The sequence below is a fragment of the Phoenix dactylifera genome, chromosome 11 (assembly GCF_009389715.1).
Source record: "Phoenix dactylifera cultivar Barhee BC4 chromosome 11, palm_55x_up_171113_PBpolish2nd_filt_p, whole genome shotgun sequence".
Taxonomy (NCBI): domain Eukaryota; kingdom Viridiplantae; phylum Streptophyta; class Magnoliopsida; order Arecales; family Arecaceae; genus Phoenix; species Phoenix dactylifera.
Genome location: NC_052402.1, coordinates 19,285,752 through 19,302,783, shown reverse-complemented (window position 1 = coordinate 19,302,783; position 17,032 = coordinate 19,285,752). Strand labels below are relative to the sequence as shown.

General features: G+C 38.9%; 1 protein-coding gene across 1 annotated transcript; it reads left to right on the top strand.

Annotated features, from left to right (window-relative positions):
• Nucleotides 1-9,194: 9,194 nt before the first annotated feature.
• LOC103719142 (dof zinc finger protein DOF1.4-like) lies at nucleotides 9,195-12,186 on the top strand. The gene is made up of 2 exons (XM_039131840.1): nucleotides 9,195-9,753; nucleotides 9,950-12,186. Exons 1-2 carry the CDS (start codon nucleotides 9,700-9,702, stop codon nucleotides 11,036-11,038), a joined length of 1,143 nt encoding a protein of 380 aa, XP_038987768.1. The 5' UTR covers nucleotides 9,195-9,699; the 3' UTR covers nucleotides 11,039-12,186.
• The last annotated feature ends 4,846 nt before the right edge of the window (nucleotides 12,187-17,032 follow it).

Genomic DNA, 17,032 nt, shown 5'->3' with positions numbered 1-17,032 from the left:
CATTAAGCTGGTCAAGCAGCGCCAGTTTTAACTTGAGCATAAGCTTTGAATCATTCCTCACAAATCTCAGTGCTAATTTAAGGCCTGTTTGGGATTGCCCTTGTTTTTTGGTTTTTGTTTTCAAAATTCTATTAAGAAATGTGAACTATACTGAACAATATGTACCATGAAACCTCAATATTACTTCAAACCCATAACTTTGTTTCTTCAAGTTGTTTGTAAAATATTTAGAGCTTCTGGAAGCAATGATTTTGTTTTCAAAAGGAGTGCAAATAAGAGCATGTATAGCAGAAATTTGCTGTAAATGCTATCTTCGACATCAATAGCCATGCGATCGAGAAACAAAAAGAAAAGGGTGCCCGACAGGCCCTCACTTTGTATGACAGTTTTGTACTGTGGTTTGCTGTGCTTGCAACCAGCTCTTATTTACTGTTTTGAAAAAGATTGAATGGACTGAACTTTGATGTCTGGTAGACTTGCTTTACAATGTTTTAACAGTTCTGGCACCATGGCTGAGCTCTGACCATATGGCAGCGGGTGAAACGCTAGGTATTCAATCAAAGAGCAATGCTAAAGCAACAAGCAACCCTCGCAGCTGCCCCCAGCCGATCACGTGGCTGGCCGCCCATCAACCTGTTGGCTAGTACGGCTATTTCTCTGTGCAATGCTAGGCTCTACATTTTCAATGGATTATACTCAAAAATGTGCACCCAAATAAAACTTTTCTTTTCCTTTTCTTCTGGTAATTATCCAAGTTTCCAACCTGTTTGATGACCCTTGATCACCATAGGATCCCAGTTTGCAGGGTACACGTGGTTGGCTCAGAGTATGGATTTAATTGAATAGCTGCAACTCATTTGAGGTGAAACAGGGATTATGTTCCAAAGTTTTGTCCCCTAATTACATAACCCGGTAAACTCTCTCTCTCTCTCTCTCTCTCTGTGGAGAAAATCAGAACATGGGAGCACATGTTACTGAGGCTGTGTGAATTCAGGTCTAGCTTAAAAGCAGAGAAAGTATCTATTTTTCTGTACCGTTAGCCAACCATTTTCCTTTATGCCATTTATTAAGCAAACTGTAGAGATGCTCCTTTGCATTTTTCATTATGGTGTCTTAAGAGTTAGATGGCACTTGGCCAAATTCCATGTTCAAAGCATCATAATATGATAGGAAATATTTTTGAGACAAATTATGGCAAGAATAGTAATTCGACGAATCCTATCACAAATCTACAATAAACCAATAAGTGATCTGCGCCAGAAATAAAATATCAACCGGCAAGGCTGTCCATATTGACAAGGATTTACAGTAATGTGTGGGGTCTTGAAACGCTTGCATCGTGTCTAAAACTTCGAATAAATTACAAAACCATCTGAATTTTTATGTTTATTATATTGATACCCAATAATTTGTAAAATCTATACTTACACCAATTAAAAATTAACGGCGATAGTGAAATTATTTATCTCATGCGAAAAGTCAATATTTTTTTTGGGTGGAAAAGAGGATGCACATATTTTCTTATATCTTTTGGTGGTTATTATGTCACTTAAGGTTATTTTGGTTACTTCTGAAATTTGTTTTTGACGTGGTATTTGGGTTCTATTTCAAATTAACGGTCTGACTAATGTTCTATTAAGTTATAGATTAAAGTGCTGAATAAGAATAAACCTCAAAAGACGACCATAGATTTTTAAAACAATTAGATTTAAATATAATTTGCCTCTAATCTCAAAAGAATTTTATAATTTATTGTAAAACTTTTTAATTAATACACTTGTTATGATGATTTTGACTATCAAAATCAGACAAGGGAGGGACCACAAATACACAAAAGTGGTGGCGCCCCCCAAATAGACCTTGGGCTACATTGTGAGCTCATTCTGGAGATTAAAATACCCTCACGCCACCTGCATCAACCTAAGCCGCCCACGCACCTCTCCCAGCTCAAAACGCGACCAATACATCCCTTTCGCGGAAATCCAGGCGCGCATCTTTCCACTTCCGTAGACTCGCGGCTGAGACCCAGGGACTGAGATAGAGACAGGACTGCATTAGTCTCAAACACGACGCAAACTCCAGGAAGGCAAGGAGGAAGACTGGATTACTCCTTGAAGAAAGTCCAACATCCGTCAACTTCAAAGACTCGCAAAAAATAACAATTTGGGAAGACCCGCAGAAGTTCTTAGTGCCCTCCACATTTTCTAAGATTAAGTCTAGAATATCGTGACCTGACCTGTACTATCTATTAGAACTTGTTTGGCTCGCTAGAAGAATTTTTCTTCACTAAAATAGCTTTCATGTGAAATTGATATCTAGATATATGATACTTGAAAAATAGTTTTTGCATATTTAATAGACCATCAAAAAGTAACATATTCCAACATAGTTTATGTTTGATTGAAGATCTATTTTTTTAGGAAAGTTACGTACAATACCTATTATGCCTTTAATAAAGAAAAATATTTTATCCTATTTTATCTAAAAGCTTAAAAATATTTTTGAAAAAAAAATTTATCTCAATCTCCAGCCGGTGGGAATTGGACTTTTCTATATCTTATATGGATTTTTTTCCTATGAAATGTAGCAATCTTAATTTATGAAAAAACTATTTTATTTTTTTTAAAAAAACCTCTAACCAAACATAAAATATTTTTCTATTTTTTTGTTGACCATACTTTTTTTTCTCCTCTTTTCATAACCCAAATGGGTCTTTAATAATTAATACTTCAAGTTGCATTTTGCTTCATGCTCTCCTTCCATGTCAACCTAGGGTTTAAGCAACGTCCATTACGTCACTCCAACGTGATTATAAATGCTAAAACTTTTTCAGGACAACAAAATAAAATCTTTAATATATTATATGTATACAAAATGAAAATCTAAGTAAAGTTATTATCTAGCCTTTATCACATTGTAGCAATCATTATAGTACAGGAATAACAAACATGATTTGACTTTTTTTTATTGTTCACCAAATTAAAATAATATTTTAAAAATTTAAATTTATGCTTCAATTCAAAAATTATGTAGCACTATTATATTACTAAAAAGAAAAATCAAACAGCACCATTATTGAACTCTCATGGTCTATTATTTCTTGTTTTATAACAGCTGACAACAACAGTTATAATTGTACTTTTATCTCGATAAAATTATATCCCAGGGCCAAATATAAATAATTAACAACCATTAGTTCCGTTACAATAATAGAATGACAGAAGAGATTCAGAAGAACTCTTGATGTCCAAATAGAGTCAGGAACACACACACACACACACACACACACATATATATTATACCATCAGTTTCCAACCTAACACAATGTTCAAGTCAATTCAATGTCTTAGACATAGCTAATCTCATCCCCAATGGCAAAAGTATGAATATATACAGATAAAATGAGCAACCTAAACTTAAATAAACTAAAAAGCGTGGTGGTAGCAAGGAATAAGTTCCACCTGTTCCTCACCATCATGGGATATTGTTGGCTACCTTCTTCTCTTAAATCATTCCTAAGCTAGTAGTTTACACATCTTAATATTATTATTCTTACATTCCATGGGCCCATAACAGATAATACGGGATTAAAAACTGGCATGTGGGTAAGACAGAGATCTTAGATTCCATTCACCGAGCTGGCACCGTCCGGCTCTTAGATTGGGACGATGGGCAACTGCCCTGGTGCTGGGGTCCCAGCGTCCAATCTGTCATCCTCTGGGAGCCAATAATTGGATGCCACGTGGTGACCAGGGACTAGTGGTTGGGGGGTTTGAGTGGTTAGCTGCTGATGTATTGTAATAATGGCTATCAGGAAGATACCAAGAAGCATGTTGGAAGTACAAATATTTTTTGGCAGCAGGAATGTATGATTGCTTCGTTTGGGTCTACATGTAGTTCTATTCCCTTTTCTTGCCATATACTGTCCTTTTGCGTTTAATAACTCCTACTTCTTGGTGGTTCTTGTGGTGGTCATTAGTAATTTTACGAGTCACCGCCTAGGTTTTAATGGTTTATCATGAAAGGAGAGCAGCAAATAAACATCATGGTCTTGGCGACTCTATTATTCACAAATAATGACCTCATGTGAGCACATCGCAATGCATTATAATGGCTATATGAGACCATTTTTATGGTGAAGTCAAAAAATAATTATTGTATATTTGAAATTGTTCACATAAAACAGCTTGTGACGGTGAGATTGATGATTGTTTCCATATGTAAACTGATTTTTTTTTTTTTTTTTTTTCAGTTCAATATCTGTTATCGCTATAAGTGAGCAAGTCTAGCATGCCATGTAAGGACAGCTAAAACTTCATGTAATGTACTAATGATTATATGTATGTATGTATGTATGTATGTATCCCAAGAAACCAAGACTTACTTGTCCCAAAAGGCAACTCATCTAAATCGTATTGAATTGTCTATGGTTCCTCAATCAAGCAATTAGATGTGATTTGTTCAGAATTGGGAATGTTGAGTGTAGAATTGAAGTTTTAGAGAGAATTGAAGTTGATGGTCACTTTATTCAAGCTGACTCAATCAAATTTGTAATCTGTTTGACAACAACTACCCCTTGCCATGATGGAGCTTCTACACCAATTAATTTGGCTTTTTCAATAAAAGTTCGGTAATTTCTTCTATAAGTTTAGCAGTTAGGTAGAAGAAATAATTATCATCGAAATCAGATTTTCACAGATATGGTATACAAGTCATCAATCAAATTAATCTTAAATAAGTAGCAAATGACAAATATGTTGCAAAATGTGCGAATTTTTTTTCTTCTTTTGAATATAAAATAACAAATGCAAAACAATGACACAAGCCTTACGAAATTTGTTAATGATGTACGGCACTTACATTTCTCATCTACTTCTTTTTTTTTCCAATAACATGGAAGCTATTGGTGGGTTTCCACCTAACCAAGTTTTTATGTCTCAAGCTATTGGTGGGTTTAAATTTCAGCCGCTGAAAGAAAAAGTGTATAAAAATGATTTTTTTTTTTTTTTGAGAAGATCAAAACAACGGTGCAAATTCAAATCCTTGGATTGCTCTCTGGGACAATTGCTGATAAAAAGCTAAAAATTGTGAGAATCCAACATAAGCTTCTTTTTATTTTATTATTGTAAACATGTGAGCCATAGGGTCTAATTTATAAATTCTGTGCAAGCCATTTGCAATCTGAGGACGCCATGGGACCATGTTCTTAGTATTCTTTCCGTAAAGAGTTGATATACATGGCCAAGTCCTCCTACCCACCAAGAACTGAAATCTGGTATTTTAGATAGAAGCAGGTCATAAAGAGAGCACCATGAACCCTGACTAATACCATAGCATGTGTCAGCAACCGAGCTTAAAAGAATCATTTTGCACTAATTAATCAGAGAAGAAGTCTTGTTAATGGCAACTTCCACAAATAACGGGTCCATGGGGAACCTTTATTTACCAATATCATTAAACATAAAAGCTAACTGGTGGTGACTCCAGCGTAGTCATCAATGCAAACAATAGGAAGTCTTCTTCTCAGCCATCACATCCTCTCCTTCACGACCTCCTCCTCCTCTCCCCGGTTTTGGATTTCTTTGATGCTAATCATGTCTTCAAAGAAGTTAATTCCCCCCTTGAATTGGCTGACAAGCAAAGATTTTGGCTGTGATATTTCCTTAGGTGTTGTTAAGCACTCAGAGTTAGGCTTTTTTCAAAAAAATTACATTTTGATTCTATGAGACTTTGTTGTTGGTAGTCTTGCTGAAATCGTCCTAATTAAGGGTATTTCTTAGCCCTTTTACCAAAAAAATTTGTTCTCAGATTTTTAAAAATTTGGTGGACATTATCAGCCATTATAATGACAAATGATAACTGAAGAAAACAACACTATATGCTATATTTAGTTTATATTATATAATTAAAGATGAATAAAAAATAATGTCTTAATTAGATGAATAGTATTTTTTAAATAATGAATTTTTGGCAAGACAAGGACTAGATAACTCCTAATATTTAAATATTTCATAAACATATTTTGATATCATAGGGAGCTTGAGATTAAGGTGATGACCATTGGAAAAGGCAAATATACAACCATATTTGTAGAAAGTTAAAGTGCTGCTAGCCTGTTATATGTTATGTCATGCAAGGCAATGTGAAATGAATCAAGGGCCCACCATGCAAAGGATGGAGTCTGTGGCTCCTGCTGCAAATTACCCTATATCTTAGATCATAATCAAGTCTATCTTATAGTACTTGATTCTTTTTTCTTTGGTGCACTACACTTATATTCTTAAAGTGAACTCTGATACAGTTCAAATTCCATAATGGACATCAAAGCAAGTTTATTAATTATTATCATCCAATGTTGGAATCATTGACGAGCCGGCTGTGGTGCGCCTCACGCGCCGCTCGTGGACGTCGACGCGATTCATGTGTGCCGCATTGGAGTTTTAATTTTTTTAAAAAAAATATGATTTTTTTCTTATCCCAAAATTTTAATTGGTTTAAATGCTTTAAAATATTTTTTTCAGATGTTATTTTTAGAAGAGTTGCGATCTTTCAAAAGATAATATTGATTTTCGAAAAGATGCAGTATTTTTGAAACATTATGTATCTTCAAAACTATCGTGTTTTCTTGGTCATCCAAATCCAGTGTTTTGGATTACTCAATCCATTCTCCGCTCTCTTCTTTGTTTTCTGAACAAGATTAAGACAAAAAAGTCTTTTCTTTTTTAAAATTTTTTTTTTTCTTCTATTGCTTCTACGCTTTTTCGGACATATGAAGGAGTCATTTGGGCCGGCCTTTCTCAACATTTGTGCTCGTTTGTATCTTAGGGTGAGATGAATTATGTTCTCAAGATAGTATTGACCACATGCCTTGATTCAAATAAATTTTCTACTAATTAATATTTTTAAAAAAATTATAAATACAAAATTTTATTAAATTTTATTTATATTTATTATTTTAGACCATAAATAGTACTTTTTAGGTGCATCATAATTTTATTCCCACATGTGATGCAATGCTGGAGCCGACGTATATAAAACTGGCAGCGTGCCACGACCTCCAAATTCCTTTCGATTCAAATCTATCCCCATCTACACCTATTGTCTCATGCGGAATAATCTATATTTTAAGTCATGCTTAATTTATACGAATGCGTAGAATAACCTGGAGTGAGATCTTTGTCTCGTGACTCTCTCTCTCTCTCTCTCTCTCGTTTAGACAAAAATTCCTGCCCTTTCGTCACACCGTTTACCGTGTTCTAGGGGTTATTCTATGATATATTTTCTTCCGCCTGGCCCGATCGTGTGGGAATCTCTCCACCGGTCGGTGGTGGGTGGCGTGGTGGGCCCACCACTCACTTCTCGGATTTGATCCCAGATCTCTCTCATCATTCTGGACTCATTTGGATTATGTTAAGAATTTTTTTCATTGCCATATTTTTTCTAAGAAAATTAATACCTGATTATATAATGTTTTAAAAAATAATATATATATATTTAATTGATCATAAAAAATGGCATATGTTAAAATAACTTATGCTGGGTCGAGCATCTATTCTCTTAAAAAAATATAAAATAACTATTATGCCCTTTAGAGAATAGAAAAGATGTTAGCCCATTTTACCTAAAAATATAAGAATATTTTGAAAAAAATACGCCAATTTTTAGTAGACGGAAATTGATTTTTTCATATTTTATATAGATTTTTTTTCATAAAATATGAAAATCTTATCCCTATAGAAAAACTATTTTTCAATTTTTTTTTTTGAAAACTTCTAATATAACATATTTCTCCATTTTCTCATTGGTCACACTTTTCTCTCTCCTTTGCTTGTGAACCAAACCAATTCTCTATATTCTTTTGGCCCCCTCAAATATACAATGTACCGCATCATATAATTTTTGTTCCTCACAGAATATAGAGAACTCATTTGGTTCACAAGAAAAGGAGAGAGAAAAGTGTGACCAATGAGAAAATGGAAAAATGCCTTATATTTTAATATGGAGAAACAAATATATGACAAACTTCCTATTTTTTCATGTTTCTTTTAGTGCCCATATTAAAGAAAAATCTAAAAATCAAAAACTCCTTGTACCAGCAAAGTTGTCTGTCTGGTCATTAAAAAAAATGCATGACATCCTCTTTTTTTTCTCAATTTCAGAATATGCTTTTTACCGGTTTACATTATATGTCTAGGTGATACACACCAAATAAATTAATCATCTAGCAAGTTAATATATACATGCAAATCTCTAGCTAAATCAAAACATAGTTTTCAGAATATAGTGTAAACATCAATATACAATGCACAACCAAATGATATACACTTAGCAAATTATTTAATAAGTAATCCAATAAACATCTCCAAATAAATTGATATATAATTCCACAACATCATATTCGCCAGTATATACTATATGGTCGGATGACACACTCATCAACTTTCTAATACATACTGAAAAACTTTTTGATGCATACCCAACAGTGATTCGATATACACTTTTGGGTAAATCGATATACAGTTTTTAGAACATATTTTTTATCGGAATACACTACATAGGCAAGCAATACATAGCCAAGCCAAGCGATACACAGTTTTTAGAATATGATGTTCATCAGTATCAGAACACAATATACAGTTTTCTAACTTTGTCTAATTTGCTAAGTATGTATCATCTAGTTATGCACTGTATACTAGCGAACACTATGTTTTGAAAACTGTGTATCGATTTATCTAAATGTGTGTATTGATTTGTTAAATAATTAATTTATTTGGTGTGTATCATCTAATTATGTAGTATTTATCAGTAAAAAATACATTTTCAAAATAAGAAAGGGAGAGGGTTTTTTTTTGTTTTAATTTTTTTTTGTTAATCACAAGACAAGACAGGGTCAACTTTGTTAGAAATTTTTTTGATTTTTAGGTTTCTCTTTAAGAGAAGTATTAGAAAAATATGATAAAATAGGAAGCCTTTTTTTTTTCTCCCTCTAGCGTCCATCCCATGTGATTTTTGCTCTTGTGCGTGAGGACGAAGACAACTCCAAACCTACGTTTGTTGCGGGGTAAGTAATTGCGGGGTGTCGTAGCGGATCCCTCGGGAGGCTACAAAATCCATTTGCTCCCTTCCTCCCTCCAACGTGACTCCTTTTTAGCCCCTGCTGCTCTCACGGTGCCAAAAAAAAAGGAGAGAGGAGAGAGAGAGTGAGGGAGGTGGGCTGCCCACATGGGTGAGGCCATCTATTGTCCTCCCAAAGTAACGACACGCCTGGCCTAACGGTTTTGCCAAGGCAAACGAGGTGAACCCACCCTTCCTCCTCGAGCCCACATGGTGGGTGTTGTCGCTTTTCCAATGGGAATTTCTTTCTTTTGAGGAAGAGGATAGGGAGCGCGACAAAGGAAAGAAGTGGCGAGCATTGCTCTCCTCCTGCGCCCGCCTCGGGTCTCGCTGCCTCCCTCCCCTCTCGATTCCCCCTCTCTCTCTCTCCGCTTATATCCTCCTCTTCTTCTCTCCATCCACATCCATTGCCATCCTCCTCCTCCTCCTACTACTGGAATCCGTCGTCGATCCGTATACTAAACCACTCTCTTTGTTGCCCAAGTCTGCCATCTTTAGTGGGACCCATAGAGTCTCAGACTCCACCATCCTTCCATCCATCTCTCTATCGTTTTCTCTCTCTCTCTCTCTCTCTCTCGGTAAGAGATGCTCTGCAATGGAGAGAGGCTGGGCGTCCCCCCCACCCACGAATGGCCACAGGTTGGTTCCATTTCCACGAGTCCACATGTTCCATCTGTCCCCATCACAATCAGTCAATAATACTGCATGCTCGTTTTGTTGGCTAGCTCTTGGCACGGAACCTTCCTCTAGGTTCCATTATCACGCCTCCCAGTAGTCCCCTAGCTAGCCTCCCCCTCCCAGATCTCAAAATTTTCTTTTGTTCCTTTTTGTGCAGAGCATGGGAGAGAGACTTCTAATCCCCGGAAGAAACAACAGCAGCAGCAGCAGCACCAACAACAACAACAATAACAACAACGCTCCCACCGCCTCCAACTGCAGCAACTCCCGTACCGGTACCAACAACAACAACAACAACAACAACAAGATGATCCATGCTGCTGCTCCTGCCGCTAGGGTTATGGATAGGCCGGCGCAGGAGCAGCAGGCCGCCCTCAAATGCCCCCGCTGCGACTCCTCCAATACCAAGTTCTGCTACTACAACAATTACAGCCTCTCCCAGCCCCGCCATTTCTGCAAGGCCTGCAAGCGCTACTGGACCCGCGGCGGCACCCTCCGCAACGTCCCCGTCGGCGGTGGCTGCCGAAAGAACAAGCGCGTCAGAAAGCCGGCCTCCGCCGTAGTAGTCTCGGCCGCATCCTCCGACACAAGACCGTCTCCTCTCATGCCTCCGATCGCTAACTCGATTCCTCCCATCTCCCTTCCTAAACCTGCTTCCCATCTTGATCCCAGCCTGTTCTATTCCCTCCCTGCTGCACGTTCCTCTCTTCCTTCTGATGTGGGTCTTGCCTTTCCGGGCCTTCGCCCCCGGCTCGATCCGCCGTCCGTCCCGAATAGCATGTCCCTCCCGTGCACCGCCTTCGACCTCCAGCATCCGCAGCTCAACTCGGTCGGCCTCGGAATATTCCCCTCCAGCCAGCGCGACGACGAATTCAACCTTGCCCAGCTATCTGTCATGAACGACTACCCGCTGTTCGGATCTGCCGCCGCCTCGCTTCTGGTTTCGAGCCTCAGGGAGCCGAAGAAGGTGGAGGACTACCAGGCCCTGATGCCCTGCGAGGACCTGCAGGCCAGCTGCGCGGCGGCCAATGGAAACCTGGACGTGATCAAGGAAGTGAAGCAGGAAGGAGAGATCACTGCAATCAACAACAACAGGATAGAATGGCAAATTCCCTGCGAGAATTCCTTCGATGCGATCAGCTCGGCTGCCCTCGCCGGCGATTCCTCCCTTCTTTATTGGAATGCAGCCATAGGCGCTTGGCCTGATTCTGCCAACTGTGGATCGTCCGTCGCGCCTCTGATCTAGTCCAAACCCATCGGAATTAGTATCCATTATTCTCTTTCCTCGTCTTGCTTCTTTCCTTCTTGCCAGCTTACTCTAATCTTTTTTCACTGCTATCTCTAGTCACCTTAGTGGATTTGCAGTAAAGGTAGTGGGTTGCTTGTTAACAGTCTTCTCTACCCACATATATACTGTGTTCTTTGTCCTGGGGGCGTCGCGGCGGTTACAGTGGCAGGAGTACTGTGGATCGGAGAGATCATGTCGGTTGCAAACGTCTCAAGCCCCGTGTTTTTTTTTTAAGTCATTGTGGCCTCAAGAAGACCGTTTGCTCCGAGAGGAACCTCGGATCCATTCGGCTTAGTATCTTCTCCGGCTCCGACATTTTACAGTCGGATGATTTCCTTTTAGATTGGAAGGAGAGCAAGAAGATGAACGGTGGAGCTGGAGCAGTAAGTTGGTTTTCATGTATGTATATAAGCATGGCATACCTTATCCTTTCTAATGTATTGGTTATGAAGTGGTTGGTTTTCGTTGCAGCATAGAGATAAGGGTCTTCTTCTTCATCAGAGGTGTGATTTTACTGGTGTAGAAGCAATTAGGGAACTAATAAGCTTTTTATTTCTTTCTTCTTTTTGGCTTTTGGTTGCTGGTATAATAATTATCTAGAATGGGATTTCTTTCCAATAATGTGGGTTGTTTCGTGTTTGGTGGTGTTCCTCTCATTGCTTAGTGTTTTTCTTTGTTTTATGATTTATATTTAAGTAACTTGGAATACTTCAACTTCAAACGTATTTGGAGACTCAGGTATCTCCAATGGATGTGTTTTTCTTTTCCCTTGACTGGTCCGTCCAATGTATGTGTTTTTCAGGTGGAATCTGAAACTGGTTGCCAGTTCTTCATGATTGTTTCAGTTATCTGTTTGCTTTATTTATGCATCGGGCGGTGTGCCATGTATGTAACGCAGTATATATATTCGAGTTTGGGATTTATGATCTATTACTCAGGTTTTGTACTTAACCTATTTTAAAAATCTTTCTCCTGCTCTCATCCACCCCCTCTGGTAGCAGTCGGAGATTGCAGTCTTCTGTCATGCCTGTCAAATAAAGTGGCGTCCGTCCATACGGTCTGTAAATTTTTTCAGATATAAAAGTGATTGGTGGGTGCACTATTGACAAGGAGTTGGCCTTGGAAATATTGGAATAAAACATATACTTTTATAAGTGTAATGAATATGGATCAAACTTTCATGTACATTTCATGTTGCAGGGAACATGGGACCTGAGGTGGATGCAAAAGAAATGGTTCTTCTATTCAAAAAAAATAATCGCATGTTCTTCCAATCCAAATTATCTTATATCCTCACAAAAATATTGCCTTATTTTGTTCCCTTTCTAGAAGAATAACATATTCTTTAATATATTATTGTGCTTAAAAGTTTATCATAGTTTCAGTACATCAAGGATACATGCACTGATATAAAGGAAGCAACGGCACTAGCTGGAATGGCGACTTCTCATTTCATTGGTTGCGTACGTTAGCAGCATTCTCATAAGAAGTTGTTCAAACCAAAGTCCTTAGCCTATCATATGTTCTACACTTACTCTTTTGGAAATTTTTTTGATAATTTACCGGCAATCATGGCAACTAATTAGTCCTTTGTGCTTGCAATGAAAAGTTGGATGCCCTCTCTTTTATACGTTCTTTCGTATGACGTAGACAAGAAGAAATAAGTTGCCAAAATCGTGAAACATGAGGTGCTTTTGCTTTCAATTGCTAATTGATGTCAATAAATAAATATCACCAGAATTCTTGCCATTTTTTTACAGAAATACATTGTATCCATATGACGAGGTTTTTTGTGACCTCATTTCGCTTTAGAAGTTGAGACTGTTAATATATATGAACTACTTTTTTTGGGACCAGTTGCTTTTAAGGTTACCCATATAGTTTTGATATCCAAAGAAGCTTTGGGATCAGTGGTGCTCTATCAACCCTCGCAAGACTAGGTAGGAATGTAGCAGAGAGCCTCATGGCTAGTTCTCTTCTTCCCTTTTCTCTCATATTTTTCTCTTCTTCCCTTGTCCTACCATTACAATGACTTCATGTCAAAGCGGGTTATCATTTCTTTATCTTTGCTACATTTCTCACCTTAAATGCCAACATTTGAGCTAATCCCACTAACTGTTCCAAGAGTTTCTTCTAGCTGAAATCTTTTGGATTGAGGACTCCAACGTGATATATTCTTTGAGTCAGCTTGGTTTTCTTCTTCTCTTAGCCGGAGGTGCACTTGCCTTATTGCTATTTTGTATTGGAAGACTTATATTTATTCTACAAGCAAAAAATTACCGCTAACTAGGCATTCTTTTCACGTAAGCATGGAGAATAGTTTGTTTAGAATTGAGTCTCGTAGCTATGGTTGTGGACTTACTCTTTATAAGAATGGTTCCTATTTTTTCTTTTGAATGCCGTGGTCCCCACTGAAATTCTACTAGCTTCTTTACCTCTTGGGAGAAAACTCAACGTCTAGCATTATTGGAACAAGGGAAACTCGTTTAAGGGGTCAGATAATCCAGTCTGAAAATCCAAGTCAGTTACCCTTAAAAATTGAATAGGGATAAGTTCTTACCTGGGAGGAAGCCTGCGATCATATCAATTGGTGGAAAATACTTGCTAGGGTATGTAAATGAAAAAATATTTAAAGGGGATGAAGATAGCCCTGATTATGATGAATGGAAGGCGAAAAACCATTTGATAATTAGGTCATCTTTATCTTCTTGTTAAAGAGATTTGAAACATCTTGCATGAGTTGTACTTGTTGAAAGGCATCGATTAGGTTCAGCATTTAGTACTGGATATATATCTATGATTAAATAAGATCGCTCTTTTTGATATATCAGCATTCTACAGATTGCATGTATGATAAGATATCTTTCAGGACATTGAGACCACAAAAGTATGCAACTCTCTGAAAATTATTATCTTTGGGAACTTCATGAGTTCACGTATCTATCTAGATCTTGCTTAACTCTGAGTCTCTCGCAATAGCAGGTCATGCATGTACTGCTAGAAGAACTTGTCTCAGAGTCTTCTGCTCTCTCTCTCTCTCTCTCTCTCTCTCTCTCTCTCTCTCTCTCTCTCTCTCTCTGGGATTAGAGAAGGATTAACCCTAGCATTGCTTATGACTCTTCTGTCTTTTCGTATGCAAGGTTATTGAATTCTGAAACTCTAGACCTCCTCTTTTATAGAGGGGAGGCTCTAGGGTATCTATACTTGGCATCCCGGAGTCCTTACTCTGACATGAGAGAGGATAAGGATGATGAGGGGACATAGGCTTACTGGCCCGCCTCTAGAGTCCTAAAAGGATTGATGCTAGCCACCTACCACTACAAGAAACTTGGACATCAGCGATGCTTTTTTTGGCTATTAGCGACGCTTTTAAGCGTCGGTAGAAACCATCCCGACGTTTTTCAAAGCGTCGGTAAAGCGTCGCCTATGCTACAGTGGAAAAAATATTTTTCGACGCTTTAAAGCGTCGCTCTTTACCGACGCTTTAAAGCGTCGCGAATTACTATTTGCCAAAAAAATTACCATTTGCTGTCTGCATCTTCTCTTCCATTTAGAAATACAAACAACCTCCCCGATCGGTACCTTCATTCTATCCGTGCGGAGTGGTTGGGTTTAGCTATATAAACAGTTTTTTTTTTTCAGATTCGCCGATGTGGGACTAAAATGAGGTGGTTTTTTGGATTCCGACGACGTTTTTAAGCGTCGTTATTTAACGACGCTAAAAAGCGTCGTTAAAAGTGTCGTCAATTACATATTAACTTCGACGACGCTTTTAAGCATCGTCATTAGCCGACACTTTTAAAAAGCGTCGGTAAATGTTGACGGAGAAAAATTTTTACCGATGCTTGTAATAAGCGTCGGCAAATAAGAGTCGGAAGTTTTCTTTTTTTGTGTAGTGTACGGAGACCACCCTTCTAAATGCACACACTCCTAGAGGAAGTGCGCCATCTAGTTGACACATTATATAGGGAAGGCAGGCTGTCACCTTTGTGGGCTGGCCTCCTTGACATGGATCTCATCCAAGCGGCCCGTAGGTTTGGTCCAGCCCAAACTCTTCTCTAATCGAGTCATGATATTTTTTGATCCAATTTGTAAGAAAATTCTCAACTATAATCTTATTCTAGTTGACTTGGATCAAATGGCATATACCATATGCATTGCTAGGACGAATCTACACAGGTTCCTACATACCAATAACTTGCCTCTTCATATCTACATTAGTAGCACATTAGCAATGAGGTCCAATATGGGATATGGAGCCTATAGTGTATTACCATAATCTCTTGGTGAGAAGAATGAAATCATTTGGTCTCATTATTCCTGCACAAACTATCACTACAATAGAAATAGGATATCCTGACTCTTTTGTACCGACGTAAGAAAGAAGCGTTGACAATTTGGAGAGTGCGCCAAAATTTGCCGACGCTTTTTAGTAGCATCGGCAGGGACGAAACTAAGATGACGCTAGTTAGCGTTGGAAAAACCAAAGACGACGCTTCTAAGCACCATTGAAGGTCAAAAAGAAAAAAAAGAGCAGACAATGCTTAAAAGTGTCATCGAAATCTTACTTACTAAACGCCCACTTAACACTAACTTTTCTCTTAAACAGTGTAAACACTAACTTAAGACGATACTTTTAAGCATCATCGGACACCACTTTGGCCAGACGATGCTTAAAAGCGTCGTCGGAGACCAAGCCATCCCACTTGGGCCAGACGACGCTTAAAAGCTTCATCGGACACCACCCCACTCCCCCACATAAACCTCCCTTCCCCTCCCTAAAGAACAAAGTTCCTAACCCCTCTAGGCCGCCCTCCTAACAAATCTCTAACTGAATCCATGAGGCATCTGGAGGCGTCGATCATGCCGTCGATTTTCAACTATCCTTCCTGGAGGCAACGGGCTGTAAAGCCGCTCCATGCGGTGGAGCCCGCTAGGAGGAACGAGCCTTCAGGGGAGCTGCACCAAGAAGTAAGAACGGTGGAGGGAGAAGGGGAAGGGGAGGGAGGACGAGGAAGAGAAGGTGGATTACGATCAACTGGCAAGAGAGCTTGAGAGTGCTTCTCCTCTTGAGAACGACATCGCCATCGCCTTCAAGTTCAATCTCCTCTTGAGATCATGGATTTGGGAACGACATCACCATCACCATCGTCTTCAAGTTCAATCTCCTCTCTCTCTGTCCCTTTTTTTTCTCTTTTTTTCTTTTCTCCCTCATCTCCTCCTTTTAGGACCTCGCACAATGAGCACCCAGAGTGAGCGGGGTGTGCCAGAAATGGCAGCGAGGGGTGGAGCAGTCGTTGGCTATAGAGAGCGGCTGAGCTTCTCCGGGTGGAAGATGGACGACGCCTTCACTGCCCGCCTCGTCTGCGCCGCCTACAACCTCAAGGAGCTCGACATGTACTCTCTCACCCTTTTCTTACTCTGTTTGCCGGTCTTCGTTTCTTTTTGTTTTTGAAACTTCAACCCTTCTTGTATTTAGTTCTTCAAAAATTTTTGGTTATGATTCTGGAGTAGAGTTTTTGAAAGCGTTAGGAATATGCTATTATTTTTTTTGGTAGAAAATGGCATTTATATCTCTTACATGGATACAACCTACCAAGTCAGAAACAATAAAATGATACAAGAGAGAGAAAATCTCAGTGACAGTAGTCCAAAGAAACTCTTTGGAGTGCCGAGCAATATAAAAAAGTGATCCAGTCCGCAACTCTGTTCGTCTTCCGATATACGTGTGTTGCCTGAAAGGAGGCCAACCCCCTAACCAATCTGCAAGTCTCATGAATCAGTGGATGACCATCTCCATATCGATCATCCCTTCGCATCTAATCGATCACTATGGAGGAATCCCCCTCGAGGTATATCCTATCTACATCAAGTACCTTCCTCGCATAGGAGATACCATGCTGTCCGAAGCTCCGTCTCAATGATAGTCAAGCTAGGAGAGCACTGACCTCC